At 42.1% G+C, this 15,572-nt stretch overlaps 1 protein-coding gene across 1 annotated transcript; it reads left to right on the top strand.

The window, feature by feature from the left end:
• Positions 1 to 3,011: 3,011 nt before the first annotated feature.
• tnpo3 (transportin 3) lies at positions 3,012 to 14,810 on the top strand. The gene is made up of 23 exons (XM_056367563.1): positions 3,012 to 3,272; positions 5,672 to 5,872; positions 6,355 to 6,428; positions 6,705 to 6,861; positions 7,901 to 8,044; positions 8,162 to 8,337; positions 8,426 to 8,564; positions 8,666 to 8,812; positions 8,964 to 9,071; positions 9,386 to 9,477; positions 9,609 to 9,748; positions 10,031 to 10,222; positions 10,304 to 10,395; positions 11,578 to 11,654; positions 11,752 to 11,812; positions 11,953 to 12,093; positions 12,197 to 12,313; positions 12,467 to 12,561; positions 12,644 to 12,800; positions 12,960 to 13,127; positions 13,231 to 13,343; positions 14,019 to 14,102; positions 14,185 to 14,810. Exons 1-22 carry the CDS (start codon positions 3,153 to 3,155, stop codon positions 14,077 to 14,079), a joined length of 2,772 nt encoding a protein of 923 aa, XP_056223538.1. The 5' UTR covers positions 3,012 to 3,152; the 3' UTR covers positions 14,080 to 14,102; positions 14,185 to 14,810.
• The last annotated feature ends 762 nt before the right edge of the window (positions 14,811 to 15,572 follow it).

The following is a 15,572-nucleotide window of genomic DNA, read 5'->3' as shown; positions in this document are numbered from 1 at the left end:
GTATCTACTAGTGTAATAAAATATTTACCAGTATAATACAGTCTTTACCAGTGTATTAAAGTGTTTACCAGTATAATAAAGTATTTACCAGTATAATTCAGTATTTACCAATATAATAATGTGTAACCCACAATTCTGCCTTGTTTTCAGAGCAGCAGCAGCAGGTGGTCGACAGATAAAAGTCCAGTAAGAACCTTTTGTTTCTCTCCGTGTGACAGAGGTTTAATCCGGATGTTTCAGATTTACCTGAGCAGGTCGTCTCCTCAATCCTCTAAATCCTCCAAACATCATCTCAGAATCAGATTAGAGACAGAAAGACTCCACAATTCCAACTAAACTGGTCTAAACTGGTATGAACTGACAGAGGCTTAATCTGAGGAAGACGAGGATGAAGGAGTAAATCTCTTCTTTAAAAGAGCCTCCTATGCTGCTTCAGTCTTTCATCATCACTTCACCTTCACTGGTCGAGGGTCAAACTGAAGACACAGGTACTATAACTTTGTTTCTCTTGCTTACATGTTAAATTCATTATCAATCACAAGTCTTTAATCAATGTTAATCAATGTTTCTCTTGTTTACATGTTAAATTCATTATCAATCACGAGTCTTTAATCATTCTTTCTGTTTGTCACTTATTCACATGAGAAGTGTGTTTATTATGGATCCTCCACCTTCAGAAGCTGACCGATCGTATGATTTGACGACTTATCTTCAGAGCTGGGGCTGTATCATAACCAGGCTGTGAGTTGGACGAAACATGGGTATGATACGACCTCAGTTTGGAAGTGATTCACTGCAGCTTCAAACACAAACTGTTTTCCTCTTAAAGAATTTTTCACATTAAAAGTCCCTAACAAATCAAAGGTTTTTGTGATTATATTAATACTCTATTTTACCTCTATACATATAGAAGGCAGTGAGTGAGTCCAGACTGAAGTGTTTCTTTAATAAAGAGTTTTATTGTGAAAGATTTTCTGATTTTAAAACTGTGTGTGATCATAATTGTTTTCAGTATTTGATTTATTCCATTTAAGTTAGATTTCATATTTTTCTTTGCTTCTTGTTTCCTCAGTTTGTTTAATTTTGAAAGAATCAAGCAGTTTTACAGGTGTTTGGTGTTTCACATGGACAGGTGAAGGACCAGCACATGGAGGCTTTAGTCATTTTTTTTTTTATTCACTCAGCTGCTCTCTGGGTCATGTTCCTTCCTGACAACATAGTTTACCCAGTGCAAAATGCTTCTAATAAATGACTATCCTCCTTGCTATTGAACACCACTACTGCCCCCTTCTGTCATGGAGTGAAAGTCACAGATGCTACCCAACATCTCTCTTATTGTGCCTGTTCAACAACAATACAACCACAAGTGTTTATACACTTTTACATGTTTATTAACTCAGACCATATTGTGATATTATTCAAAGATATAACTTAATGTTTGTTTATTTTATAAGATACAGTCTGCTGTAGCTCCCCCACACCTCAAACAGTTTAACAGCTCGTTGTGAAATAAGACACAAGGGCAGACTGTTATAATATGCTATAAAACTTCTTCTTCTTCTGTAAATTTTAGAGACTGTAGTCTTAGTCCTTTTAACATTAATGTTAAATGGCTGAGAGACAAATAGTCATGTTGTCATTACAACAAAGGTTAAGTGCTGGCTAAAAGCAAATCACAGCCGTACTGATTTCTAGGTAATTGTATCTATTGTTAATTGTTTTTGTTTGACTGTTTGTAGCTTGTTGTGCTGTTGTCTCTTTTTAGACTTTTCTTGTGTATGTTTTTAGCTAATTGAAGGGTATTACCTATTGTGTTGTGTTTTGTGTTGTTTTACAATTGACTGTTTTAATTCCATTACATATGTAAAAGCCCAATTAGGGACATGAGTTGAGAATTAGCAACAGTTATAGACTCTTTTGTGCAAAACATTACTTTCATACCCTGTTTTGAAACTATGTTAAATTGCATCATCCCTATCAAATAAATAAAGAAATTAAAAACTAAAAAAAGAAAGGTCTGTTAAAGCCTCTCTGAATGTTTACACACTGTCTATGCTTCAGTTTTCATCAGTGTTATGAAATTATTATGTTTTAATTGTTATATGTGTATATATTGCTTATGCTCAGGGACAACAGGTGGAAATAAGGCATTGTGCTTTACACTGATTGTACACTGTTGCTATTTTAAATAAACCAAAAAATGAATGAAAATTAAATGATTTTAATGTTGTCCATGCTGAGGAAACAGTCTGATTAACCTAACTTGTGATTAATTTGACAACTAAAGGTTCAAACCTTCATTTGAATTAAAATAGTCACTTTTTCATTTATAGATAATTAATGTACAGTTTTTTTTAACATGTTTGTCTTCTGACATTTAAAACTCTTGATTATTGGTGACTCATCACAGGTCATAACTTCACTGTGGAAGGTGTCTGTTTTTGTTTTATTGGACTGACCTGATAAAATGTTGCAAAGTGTCACAGGAAGGAAAAAAATACATAATTTTATCGTTTCATGTTTCCTTAAATCGATTGTGTGTTTTAGAATTATCACTTTATAAATTAAATGATAAACATTCTTCAGTTTTGTCTCAATTGCCTTCTGCTAATATAAAACTATAATATGATTAATTACAGTGTTGACATAATACAGCAGCTCAGATCCAAAACACTGCACAACTTGTGCAGCAGTAAAAAGGATGGCAGAGTCTGAGCAGATATAGAGTGTGAGGTTTAAATGAGGTTTGCTTTATTTATTACTGTTTACAAAATGAGTTCCTTTTTAATGGATTTCTGTATATATGCCCATAAGAGTAAGATAAACTTAAAGATTCTTTGAAATCGACCTTGTTGTATTTGTCCTTTAACATGGTCATATAACATTTTCATTTGAACTGAATGTAGTTCAGTGTTTTTTCCACAGCCGTGTTAAATTTAACATATTTTGATTGGAGTTCTGAATGAAGTCCTCTTGGCATGACAGAGCGGAACTGATCGTCTTGCCTGTGTTTCCAGTCGGGACAGGGTCGAGGTTGCACGCGGGAAGCTTGTGCGAGATGGCGGTCGGCGCTCAGACCGTTTAGGACTCTTTCGGATCCGTCGTGTTGGATAAAATTCTGCCTTACCAGATCCCTGCTTCTGACCCGAGTTATGGAGGGGGGCAAACCGAGCCTGGCCCTGGTCTACCAGGCGGTCCAAGCCCTGTACCACGACCCGGACCCGGCCGGGAAGGAGCGAGCCTCGGTGTGGCTTGGAGAGCTCCAGAGATCGGTAAGAAAATGGGAGAGGCCGGGGAACCGGAGCAGCGGGGTGGAGGACTGAGGCGTCTGAGGGGGTTTTAGTGTTGCCTGCCTGGACCGGGTCTTAACTGTTTACCTGCTTTAAAAAGACCAGGTGAACTGAAGTGCGCAGTCTCAGAGGAGCCGCAGGATCCCGTTAGCATCACAGCTAAGCTAAGCTAGCTAAATGAATGGATGAAAACACAAGCTGTTAGCTGTGTGGTAGCTTCATTGGCTGTCTGCTGTCAGGTAATAAGTTCAACGTAGTCACTGTAGTGTTAATCACAGATTGTTGTTCTGTCCGAAGAATTAAATGCTTCCGTTTCAGACTGAGAGTCTGTGTTTAAGTCTCAGAGGGGTTCAGCAGGCCCTGGCTGCTGCACAGTGCTAACTCTGTTAGCATGTTAGCATGGCTAATATCACTGTTACGGCAAAGTTTAGTCGCTTACTTCATGTAACTAGTCATTCTAGTTGAAATCGGTGACCACTGGTTCCTGTTTATCTGTGCTTAACGGGCAGGGCGGGCCTCCGCCGAACTCCATTCAAAATTCAACACTTTGAAACACGGATGATTAAACCCTCGGTTCCAGTCAGATACTGTGAGATTAAAGAGACAGTGATTCAGAGTTTCACACTATGTCGGGTCATGAAGAATAAAGTATAGTCATGCAGGTCTAAATGTTATAGTGACGCTGACGTTAGTGTGTCTATCACAGGGCGTGGCTAACACTCAGACCAGGATCAGGTTTTAGATCAGAGGATGTAGAAATCGAAGGTGATGTCTTCACACTGCGGTACTTTATTCCTGTTTCATACTGTGTTTCTGTTGAGTGAAGGTTCACTTTATATTCACTGTTGTAGTCCAATTTATTATCAACAGGACCTGAACCAGCAGTCTGGTCCTGGTCCTGACTCTGACAGACAGATCATTAAAAAACATTGTGATCTGAATGTTTTCCAGCATCATGACTGACATATAGACTGTTGACATCAAGAATCTACTTCTGTCTGTTAACTGTCTTATGGACTTTGGTGAACCTGCACAGGTGACAGTCATCGCACAGGTGACTGCCAACAGGACATGAGTTACCTGTAAAAGTTTTATCTCTATAGAAACACATCAGTGTTCTGTTAGTTAGTTAGTTAGTAAGTAGACAAGTCAGTTACTGAACCGGCTCACTGGAGGCTGGTCTCAACTCATTCATGTAGACCAGACCAGAGATCATATCAGACCACAGATCAGACCAGATCACAAAAATTGACGTCTTTCATCATCAGAGACCTGGGCTCGATGGAAAACATCATGAGGAAAGATGTGAAGGAGAATTCATAAGGACTTAGAAAAAGACAATCGCGGTGCGGAGAGAATCAGACTGCACTTACACTAAGCTTTTTTTTTTTTTTTAACTAACTTTATTAATAACACTTGGACGATAAATCGTTTTTTCCTAATTACAAAACAAATAGGATTGAAATATTGAAATAAGAAAACATGAAAGGAATATACAAATAGAGAAAGTTGAGCCATTAAACTAATAACTAAACAAAGATAAGGAACTGAGCAAGAGATCAGAATAAATTATATTCAGACATAAGTGTCCTGACATTTCTATACAATTGGTTAGACGAGAAAATAAATTTTTAGGTATTCACACACTGTGAAGGGATTTAGTGAAACAACATTTATGTATAGACTAGTATTTTGGATTTCCATCAGTTCTGGGTCGTGTCACAAACATAAAACAACTGCTCTGTTGATTCTACATTTATGTGGCTCTGCTGTGGTGAAACTACAATGGTGCGGCGCTTTAAATAGTGCTGCAGCAAGGAATTGTGGGACAGTATTTCTCCTTTCCTTTGGTAAAGGAAGCTCCAATGTGTCCTATTCTAAAGGAGATAGGTTAGGAAGCATTGAAGCTCCTCTCTTCAGCTTTTATCACGGCTGCCGCTCAGATACTTCAGCTCATTTCACTCAGTCTGAACCTTCAGAAGAAAAAAGACTTATCGACCACAGACCTGATCTCTGTCAGCTTAAATTGTGATCATTGTAGTCCAGATCTCAACTGTGCAGGAATGTGTCGGGTCCTTCAGATTCAAACTAAGACTCGGGTTCAGGTCCAAGTCTGACCTGTCCTTTGTGATGTGATGGGGGGTCTAGGTCTGAGCTGGTCATTATGATGTTAAGACCTGGTCTCCTTTTGAAACACTGGGATACACAGAGTCTGGATCAGGGTCATTTAGTGTTTTAATGTCTCACACCTCAGATGATACTTATCTCAGTGATGTCGCACAGTAAACTACAGTCGGTGCAGCTTCTCAAAGTGACCATCTCTGACCAGCTGCTCCGGTGTACACAGGTGTAATGACATCACTTCCTGTCCTGTCCCTCAGATGTATGCGTGGGAGATCTCAGACCAGCTGCTGCAGCTCAAACAGGACGTGGAGTCGTGTTATTTTGCTGCTCAGACCATGAAGATGAAGATCCAGACCTCCTTCTACGAGCTTCCACCTGAGACCCACAATGCACTGCGAGACTCTCTGCTGACCCACATCCAGAACCTCAAAGACCTGTCCCCCATTATCGTCACACAGGTAAAACTGATCACCTGCTGAGAACCTGTACTTTTATCAGAGTCGATGATAAACCCTTTGAACCACCTGGGACCTGGTTCTAAGCAGAACTGTGGAGAACCTTGTGAATCTCTGTGGTCTCAGACTGAAGAGGAACCTCAAACAGAACCAGATTCACTGGATACACATTACCTAACCGTCATGTTAACGTTACCTTACCGTTATGTAAAAATTACCTGACGCATGGTTGGTTCCAGTAAAAAGTATCTGTGTCTCTGTGACTGTTTCATCATCAGCAACTTCCTGATGTTAAAACAACATTAACTAACCAACCTCTTTCTCTGACTCTGTTCTGACTCGATCAGTAAAAACCTAAATTTGGTAAAAAACTGATGAGTGTGTTTGTTATTGATCTTATTGATTATTATTATTGATTAAAGAGTCATAGTGACATCCTGAATTTATCTGCATCGTCATTAACCTATCTCTCTCATTTCTGTCAGCTGGCTTTAGCAATTGCAGATCTCGCTCTTCAGATGGCCTCATGGAAAGGATGTGTTCACACACTCATAGAAAAGTAAGAATTCACAGCATCACTCGGGATCTCTCTTGTATAAAATAGAAAATCAACATGATTAAATAAATCAGTGTATAAGAAACACTCACAGTGCTGACTGCAGACAGAAAATTCAAATATGAAATATTAGTTATAATTTCACTGCAGGCAGAATTAAAACAGGCGTTAACACTGCAGACAGGTGTGTTTACCACCTGCAGGACATTTCACAGTCACACCTGCAGATATATCCTCTGATATTCTGATTCACCTGTCCGCGTCTCCCCCTCCTCTCAGGTACAATAATGACATCAGCTCGATGCCCTTCCTGGTAGAGATCCTCACTGTGCTGCCTGAGGAAGTTCATAGCAGATCTCTACGAATCGGAGCCAATCGGAGGACAGAGATCATCGAGGATCTGGCTTATTACTCCAGTACCGTGGTCACTCTGCTGGTCTGTTTCACTCTCTGTTTCATATTTAGTATTCAGCTTTATTCACATGACAATTTCACTGAGGTCCCGCTGCTTGGTAACAGAGTTGTGGCTCATTTGCATTCTCATGATATCTCAGTAACACTCTGAGGGAATTTCTTCAGCACAAACATTCACTCGGACCCAAAAATGAACTGATAAGATTTTGGTCAAAGGGTTAGGGCTAGATGTTGTAGATGCTGAGGAAACCATTGATGTTGCTGAAGGAGCCGTAGATGCTGTAGCTACTGGAGGTGTGATTCTTCCAGGACTGAAGAGAGCCGTATAACAACACTACAACTGTTCTAGTCTGACGTCAACATGTTCATGAAATGTTACTGTGTGTGAACTGTAACATCTGTTGTATCAGCGCTCCACACACAACGTTCACAGAAGGTATAATTAGCTTGTTTAAGCTAACACTAATGTTAGCATGTTAAAGCTAATGGAGCGACAGCTCATAATGTAAGCCGAGGGCTCGCATCATTAGCAGCTACAGTCATCACTGTTCAGTCTGTTAAAATACAACACTGTTTTTTAAATGAATTTAATAATTAATTTAATACTTAAATGTAATGATAGTCAGATCTGCTTGAGCCCTAATGATGAGCAGTAATATTGTAAGTCTGTTAACACACCTTCAGACTGGATCATGTGTTAAATTCTAAACATTTGTCTAATGTTATATTTTCACTTAGTTTGTAAAATATGTCGCTGTCTGTGCACTTATCCATGTTGGGCGTTTGGTCACATGCTGCACACTCCGCCCGTTTAATGTGAAACCTTTTTGGTTGAGTCACTGAGTTGATGACCTCTGTTGTGTGGCTGCGGTTGTTCGTGAAAAGATATCCTGGGTGTGTGGTTCAGGCCGTATGACAAAGTCTGACATGTTGGATTTACATCAGTATGTTTTACTAATAAACTCACTCATTCATTCAGACCTATAACCTTCAGAGACGATATGATGGCATGATGACAAACAACGTGTCATCAAGATTTTTGTGTTTCTTTTGGATTTCAGACGACGTGTGTGGAGAAGACGGGTAATGATGAGAAGATGCTCATCAAAGTGTTTCGCTGTCTGGGTAGCTGGTTCAACCTGGGAGTCCTGGACAGTAACTTCATGGCCAGTAACCAGCTGCTCATGGTCCTCTTCCAAGTCCTGGTGAGAGTCACTGTTTCTAAAGGATGTCTACTTCATCGTGTAAAACACTGGAGTAAAAACAGACCTGGTGTGTGTTTGTGTTGAATGAGCTGCTGATGTTTCCTGATGTCTCCGCAGCAGAGGGATGAAACGTCCACCAACCTCCATGAGGCGGCGTCGGACTGCGTCTGCTCGGCCCTCTACGCCATAGAAAACGTGGAGACCAACATGGCGTTGGCTCTACAGCTCTTCCAGGGCGTCCTAACGCTGGAGACGGCCTATCACATGGCTGTGGCCCGAGAAGACCTCGACAAGTGAGGACACGCAGGAAACTGGTTCTGATTGTGTTGTTCAGGACTGTCAGTGTGATCAGTCACATTTCTGTCTGATGTCTGTTCTTAGAGTGCTCAACTACTGCAGGATCTTCACCGAACTCTGTGAGACATTTTTAGAGACGACAGTCAGGAGTCCAGGTCAGGGTATGGGAGACCTGAGGACACTGGAGCTGCTGCTGATCTGTGCAGGACACCCACAGTATGAGGTACGAAGATGACCACAACACCAATGACAGTACCCCACAACATGCTTTCTTAGTTTGTTTAAAGTGTGAACCTGGTCCCTGTTCTGGTCTCTGTGATCCAGGTGGTGGAGATTTCCTTTAACTTCTGGTACCGTCTTGGAGAACATCTGTATAAAATCAACGATGCAGCGTTGCACACAATCTTCAGACCGTACATCCAGAGACTTCTGCACTGTTTGGCTCGACACTGTCAGCTCGATCCAGACCACGTAAGAACCCTGATCAGGTTTACACAGAACCACCTCTAACTTATTAAGTCCTGAACCTGACCTTTTAATATGTTTGTTTAATAATATGGTTGTATTTGTGAAAGAGTTAGGGTTACATGTAAACCAAAGGCCTGACCTTTTGACCCGACAGGAGGGAATCCCAGAGGATACCGATGACTTCGGAGAGTTCAGGATGAGGGTGTCTGACCTCGTTAAAGATGTCATTTTTCTTGTTGGATCCATGGAGTGTTTCTCTCAGGTAACTTCAACCTACAATTCTCCCAAAGGCGTGTTCTGTTTAAATATGACGATGGACAATTTTTACTCTGTTCCACGTTAAAGATGATCTCATGTTTCTATGTTGAAAGATGTCCTCTGTTCTCACTTATACTACATGTTATAGATGTTCTCTGTTTCAAAGTTAAAGACGTCCTCTGATCTCAGTTATATTACATTATAGACGTTCTCTGTTTTTACGTTATAGACGTTCTCTGTTTCCACGTTAAATTCCATTCTCTGTTTCTATGTTGAAAGATGTTCTGGTTGTTCTTACACATCTCTTTTTGTTCTCAGTTATATTCCACGTTAAAAGAGGGGAACCCTCCCTGGGAGGTGACGGAGGCCGTTCTCTTTATCATGGCTGCGATTGCAAAAAGTGTTGATCCGTGAGTATCTGAGGGAACAACAGGAAACAGAACCTGGACTGTTTAACACTTTCAGATTTAAAGACACCAGTTATTGTCAGACTAACATGTTGTTGTTTAAACTGATTCTCCTCTGACTGTGTTTAATCCAGAGAGAACAACCCAACACTGTCGGAGGTGTTGCAGCAGGTGGTGTTACTCCCTGAAAGTGTCCACATGGCGGTTCGATATACAAGCATCGAGCTGGTCGGAGAGATGAGTGAGGTTGTCGACAGAAACCCAAGATTCCTCGGTAGGAAGCTACGTCTGAAAAATAACTGTTAGATGGTCTGATCTAATGAGAAAGACGAAAATCTGCCGCTTTTTTCCTCTAAGATTTAATCAACAAAATATTAACAGATAGTCAGGATACACCTCAGGTAGACAGGTAAGTCAAACAACTGTACAGGTCCAATGGAAGTTAAGTTTTACTGTCTATTTCTTGTCAGACCCCGTGTTGAACTACCTGATGAAGGGTGTTAGAGAGAAACCTCTGTCTGACTTTTATTTTGATGAACTGTGTACTTCCTGTCAGACCCCGTATTGAACTACCTGATGAAGGGTCTCAGAGAAAAACCTCTGGCTTCAGCAGCAGCGAAGGCGATCCACAACATCTGCTCAGTCTGCAGAGATCACATGGCTCAACACTTCCAGGGTCTGCTGGACATCGCTCGCTCACTCGACTCCTTCGCCCTGTCCACAGAGGCCGCCGTAGGACTACTCAAAGGTAAATCAGTACAACTGTAGTGACATCATCAGGTCAGTACATTTGTTACTATGTTCTCACCTGTTTGCTTAACCTGTGCAGGTACAGCTCTGGTCCTGGCTCGTCTTCCTCTGGAAAAGATTGCAGAATGTCTCAGTGATCTCTGTGCTGTTCAAGTCATTGCTCTAAAGAAGGTGAGTCACCTGTTCACCTGTTTTAATGTGTTAATGTGTCTGTGTTAACACTAGGACCGCCAGCATTCTAGCACCCCCTAAAGCTGCCACAACGGTCTCCCAGACTGTCATATATATTTACATTGTTTGGTTTACAAGCAGCTCTTGAAGTGGATAAAATAAGTGTTATTACTTCTCCTTCCTCATATAATGTTGTGTTGGGGTGGGGGTGGGGTAGATTATGTTAGAGAACGATTGACTAATAGTGACCGTGTGGCACCGCCTGAGGCACCTATGGCATACACCTGCATCTGGAGAAGGTGTGTACGCTCTCATGTCGCTCTGAGGTTTATTTGATTGTTATTTTTTGTTATTGTTTAGTATCAGCAGTCATATTTTTTTTTTTTTTTTTTAAACAATCATTCCTCCTGGAGCTGATGTAGCCTACAAGCTCTCACAGTATGTTGTGCCTTATGTTCTGGAGCGGACAGCAGCCGGCAGCACAGTTGAGATTTATTGGGCTGAATTATAATTCTTTATTCGTTCAAAATGAGTGTGATTTTAGATGTTACTGTTTATAGCCTATAGGCCTTTTATTTATAAAAATCAAGATCTAGTTTGTACTCACAAAATAAAGTTTGGAGTGGACATACTGACAGATGTGCCAGCTGACAGTGACTTACCTCATCACAAAAGCATCAGACTCACCCTCGCTCAGGTCCTGAGAAAGTAACAAAGCCTCTTCATCATATATTCTTCTTGTTTTTCCTCTCTCCACTTCTTTCCATTTTTTTCAGTTTTTGCTGGTATGCTAAATCTGGTGCATGGCGACTTCTCTCTCTCTCCCTCTTGCTCTCTCTCTCCAGACCTGCATATAAAAATGTAATGTTAAATGAAAACAATAAACAGTGACAAACATAGACAGGCAAAAGCTGCAAAATGCAAATATGTTATAATTCCTCTGGCCACAGCGGTCAGAGGAATACAAGCTCCGAAATCTTGTGTATTTTATTTTAATACCTTCTAGGCTTCAGAAAAACATCAAAAGCATATACTGAGGAAAAGTCAAGCTATAGTTTTGTTAACACGGGATGACAGGTGTTGTCGTGTGTTGTTTAACTCACACTCAGGATGTATGTTTAGTTAACAACAAAAGAGAAAACGATGAAACTAAAACCAGGTTTCATGTTGATGTTGTTTCAGCTTCTGGCAGAAGAATCCACAAATGGTAAATCAGCTGATCCCACCGTCTGGCTTGACAGACTGGCTGTTATCTTCAGGTGAGTTCACCTGTTCATTTACCTGTAGTCAAATTTTTCAAACTGGATTCAAATGAACAAACACTGAAGGTGAAAGGTGTTGTTTGTTTTTCCTCAGACACACAAACCCCATTGTAGAGAACGGACAGACTCACCCTTGTCAGAAAGTCATCCAGGAGGTAAAACACCTGGTCTCACCTGTTTCACATGTGGTTTACCTGGAAGGCTCATTTTAATATTTACACATAAAAAGTATTTTATTAATAAATAACCATAACTCACCTGTAGATCATATTTGTGTCCCGCGACTCACCTGTAGATCTGGCCGGTGCTTTCGGACACCCTGAACACTCATCAGGCTGATAACAGGATCGTGGAGCGATGCTGTCGCTGTCTCAGGTTCGCTGTTCGATGTGTTGGGAAAGGCTCCGCCTCCCTGCTGCAGCCACTTGTGACTCAGGTGAGACACTCCTGGACTGACACACCTGCACCTGTGCCTAATGAACACTTAAATTACCTTTTCCTTTTCAAGTGTTTCCTGATTCGCTATTTGTTGTCATCAGATGGTGAGTGTATACCAGGTGTATCCACACTCCTGCTTTCTGTACCTGGGCAGCATCCTGGTAGATGAGTATGGCATGGAGGAGGGCTGTAGGCAGGGACTACTCGACATGTTACAGGTAATAATACACCTGTTCTCCAGCTACACTCACCTGTTCACACCTGCTCTCCCACTCACAAACAAGAGACTTTGGCTGAGCTGTGATTCAGGCTGACTGTATGATGTTGATGATGATGATGATGACGATGACAATGACCTCTTCCTCCTCCAGGCTCTGTGTATGCCAACTTTCCAGCTGCTGGAGCAACCAAACGGTTTGAGGAATCATCCCGACACCGTGGACGACCTGTTCAGACTGGCCACCAGGTGAGTCACCTGAACAGATACTGTTTACCTGCTGAGGGTCACCTGCTGAGGCTCACCTGTGTCTACCTGTATGTGTTCTCAGGTTTGTGCAGAGGAGTCCTGTCACTTTACTCAGCAGCAGCATCATCGTTCACATCATCCAGTGTGCGATCGCCGCCACCTCATTGGACCACCGAGACGCCAACTGCAGCGTCATGAAGTTTGTCCGAGACCTGATCCATACTGGGGTCGCCAACGATGTGAGTCCACCAGGACAGAGACAGAGACTGAATATGACACTGTAGGAACAGACCAGGGTTCAAGAGTCTGTTCATCAGGGACATCAGTTTAATGTCTGTCTCTCACCTGTCTATCTGTCTCTTGTCTGTCTCTCCTCTCACCTGTCTGTCTCACTGCAGCACGAGGAGGACTTTGAGGTGAGGAAGCAGCTGATTGGTCAGGCCATGGAGCAGCACGGTCAGCAGCTCGTCACTCAGCTCATGCACTCGTGTTGTTTCTGTCTCCCGCCATACACGCTGCCTGACGTGGCCGAGGTGCTGTGGGAGGTCATGGTGTTTGACAGACCTGTGAGTAAACACGCCAACACCTGCTCAGGTGTGTCAGTTAGGTGTGTCAGTTAGGTGTACCTGCGGTTCCTGACTGTGCTGTAACCTCTGTGTGTCATTTCAGACATTCTGTCGCTGGTTAGAAAACGCTCTGAAAGGTTTACCAAAGGAGACGACAGGAGGAGCTGTGACCGTCACTCACAAACAGCTGACTGACTTCCACAAGCAGGTCACCAGGTGAGTCACCTGCAGCAACAACAGCAGCTGACGTCTCACTGACCCTGTAATCATTTGACTTCATCTCCAACATGAGTCAAATCAAATATCCAGCAGGTGATCCAGTGGACAGGAGATCATGGGATTATTCAGATGGAGAGACGTGAGGCATTCAGGGACATGTGGGGAGATTGTGAGGCATTCAGGGACATGAGAGACTGTGAGGCATTCAGGGGCAGGTGGGGAGATTGTGAGGCATTCAGGGTCAGGAGAGACTGAGGCATGAAGGACGTTTTAAACAGCTTTGGACGTGTTGCTTGGTTTTCTAAGTGTGCTGATTGGTCGTTTTAGCAGCCTGAGGCTTATGACAGCTTTCTGTTGAGACTCGTCAATGTGAAGGTGGAATGCAGTAAAACTGGAGTTCTTATGGCGGGTTCAGACTTGAAATCAGGTGACACCTGAGTTTACCTGAACACACTGAACTACAGGAGGGGAATGTTTTAATCTGACAGTTTTATAGTGACAAACATCTGATTCAACCCAAATTCTAACACTGATCAAATAGCAACACCTGCAGAAATACAAACTTCACATGAAAGACACACATGACGGACTCTCTGTGATAGTAACCGTGTCTTTCACAGTCCACTAGCCTAGCAGTAGCCCTGTTGTCAAACTGTTGTTTCTTCTCTTCAGTGCTGAGGAGTGTAAACAGGTGTGTTGGGCCATCAGAGAGTTCACCAGACTGTTCCGATAGCTGCAACCTTCACACAACACCAGGTAAATAATCATACAACACAGGTAACTTTATTCTTCCAGGAGAATCAACATCATATACTGAACTTGAACTTTCCCTCTTCAGGTTAAATGTTTTGTTGACCAACATTCAGAGGTGACGGCAAAAAGCTGCGACTGCAGACGAGGATCCAAAGGGATGAAGATGGAGAAAATGAAGATGATGATGGAGGGACTTTGAATGTGAAACGGGACGAATCACTCTGAAAGACTGACAGAGTGAGGACTGATTGGACAGACTGAGTCCTCTCCCGCAACCCCTGAGCTCACCTGAGCTCACCTGCAGCAGGTGTCAGGTGGGCGGGGTCAAGACCGGGAGGAGTTCACAAAGTGAACTGATGCAGATCAGTCCTATTGGATCTTCACTAGTGATAAATCAGAGGATGTGCCTGGTCAACAGTTTTTAAGAGAAGATTTATTTTTGGGACTTTGGTCGTGATGTTTATTGTCCGTGCCATAAAAAAAGCCAAACATTTCCCATGATGCTTTTGGCTGAGCGGCTGCCTGAGGAGGCGTAATGCTGGAGGATTTGGCGTCACCTTTGACCTTTTTAACTTTGGTTGAATTTTAGTTGTTTTTCCACAAAGTGAGACAGAGGGAACTCTGGGTAATGAGACGGAGAGACTGACACCATGACATCATCGGTGATGTAGCCTTGTTGTAAACAATAAAAAAAACAGCTGAAACAACAAAGTGATGGTTCAGTGTTTTAATGTGTTAACCCTGGGAGACGGGCGGGTGCACTGAGCGCCACCTGACTCATTACTGCCCCCCTGTGGCTGATGAACAAAGACACACTGCAGATTTTCACAGTGGCACCTTTTCAGGTTTGGTGGATCAGAATTAGGAGACGGCATCTGAAAGTCACACAGGTGAGATTTCATTACAGTGTTTACAAGTGTTTTCATTCAGTGTTTATAAGATGGTGTCATTCAGTATCAGGCATTTGTCTTTCTATTAAGTTCTATTTAGTCTAAAGTAACTATGAAACATATTTAAGGTGACCAACAGTCCAAAACCCAAACTATTCCAGTTTAGTGTGGAAGGCGTTTTACTGCTCAACTGCTTGTCCCAGCACCCGTTTATTCATTAGGCCTCCCATATCCATGTTACCAAGGTAACCAGCTGATGGTTGTTTTACATATTTCCTGTTATCAACCAGATTTTCTCAAAGTGAGAAGCAGATGAAATCCAGACGTTGATTCAAGAATCAATCATTAGATCAGATGTAGAGAGGCAGACTGGAGAACCACAATATGTTCAGGTGTCTTCACTTTATCTTACACCATCTGATGAATCTGAACAGGTGATGTCACTGCTGCCCTCTACGTAATGTGATGTCATCATTTCACCTCTGTCCTTTGTGTTGATCTTTATCTGCGGAGACCCCATCTAAGAGTTCTGGTCAAGCTGTTTTTTTTGTTTGTGGTCACCTGATACTTGGACCTGGGCCAG

The sequence above is a fragment of the Seriola aureovittata genome, chromosome 22 (assembly GCF_021018895.1).
Source record: "Seriola aureovittata isolate HTS-2021-v1 ecotype China chromosome 22, ASM2101889v1, whole genome shotgun sequence".
Lineage (NCBI taxonomy): Eukaryota > Metazoa > Chordata > Actinopteri > Carangiformes > Carangidae > Seriola > Seriola aureovittata.
The sequence above is the reverse complement of the archived record's forward strand: the minus strand, read 5'-3'. Positions and strand labels throughout refer to the sequence as shown.

Excerpts from the sequence above, each read along its gene's own strand:
- tnpo3 (XM_056367563.1), top strand. The coding sequence starts at position 3,153 with ATGGAGGGGGGCAAACCGAGCCTGGCCCTGGTCTACCAGGCGGTCCAA. Across the intron at positions 3,273-5,671 it reads TTGGAGAGCTCCAGAGATCG|ATGTATGCGTGGGAGATCTC; the intron begins GTAAGAAAATGG and ends CCTGTCCCTCAG. Across the intron at positions 11,655-11,751 it reads AGACTGGCTGTTATCTTCAG|ACACACAAACCCCATTGTAG; the intron begins GTGAGTTCACCT and ends GTTTTTCCTCAG.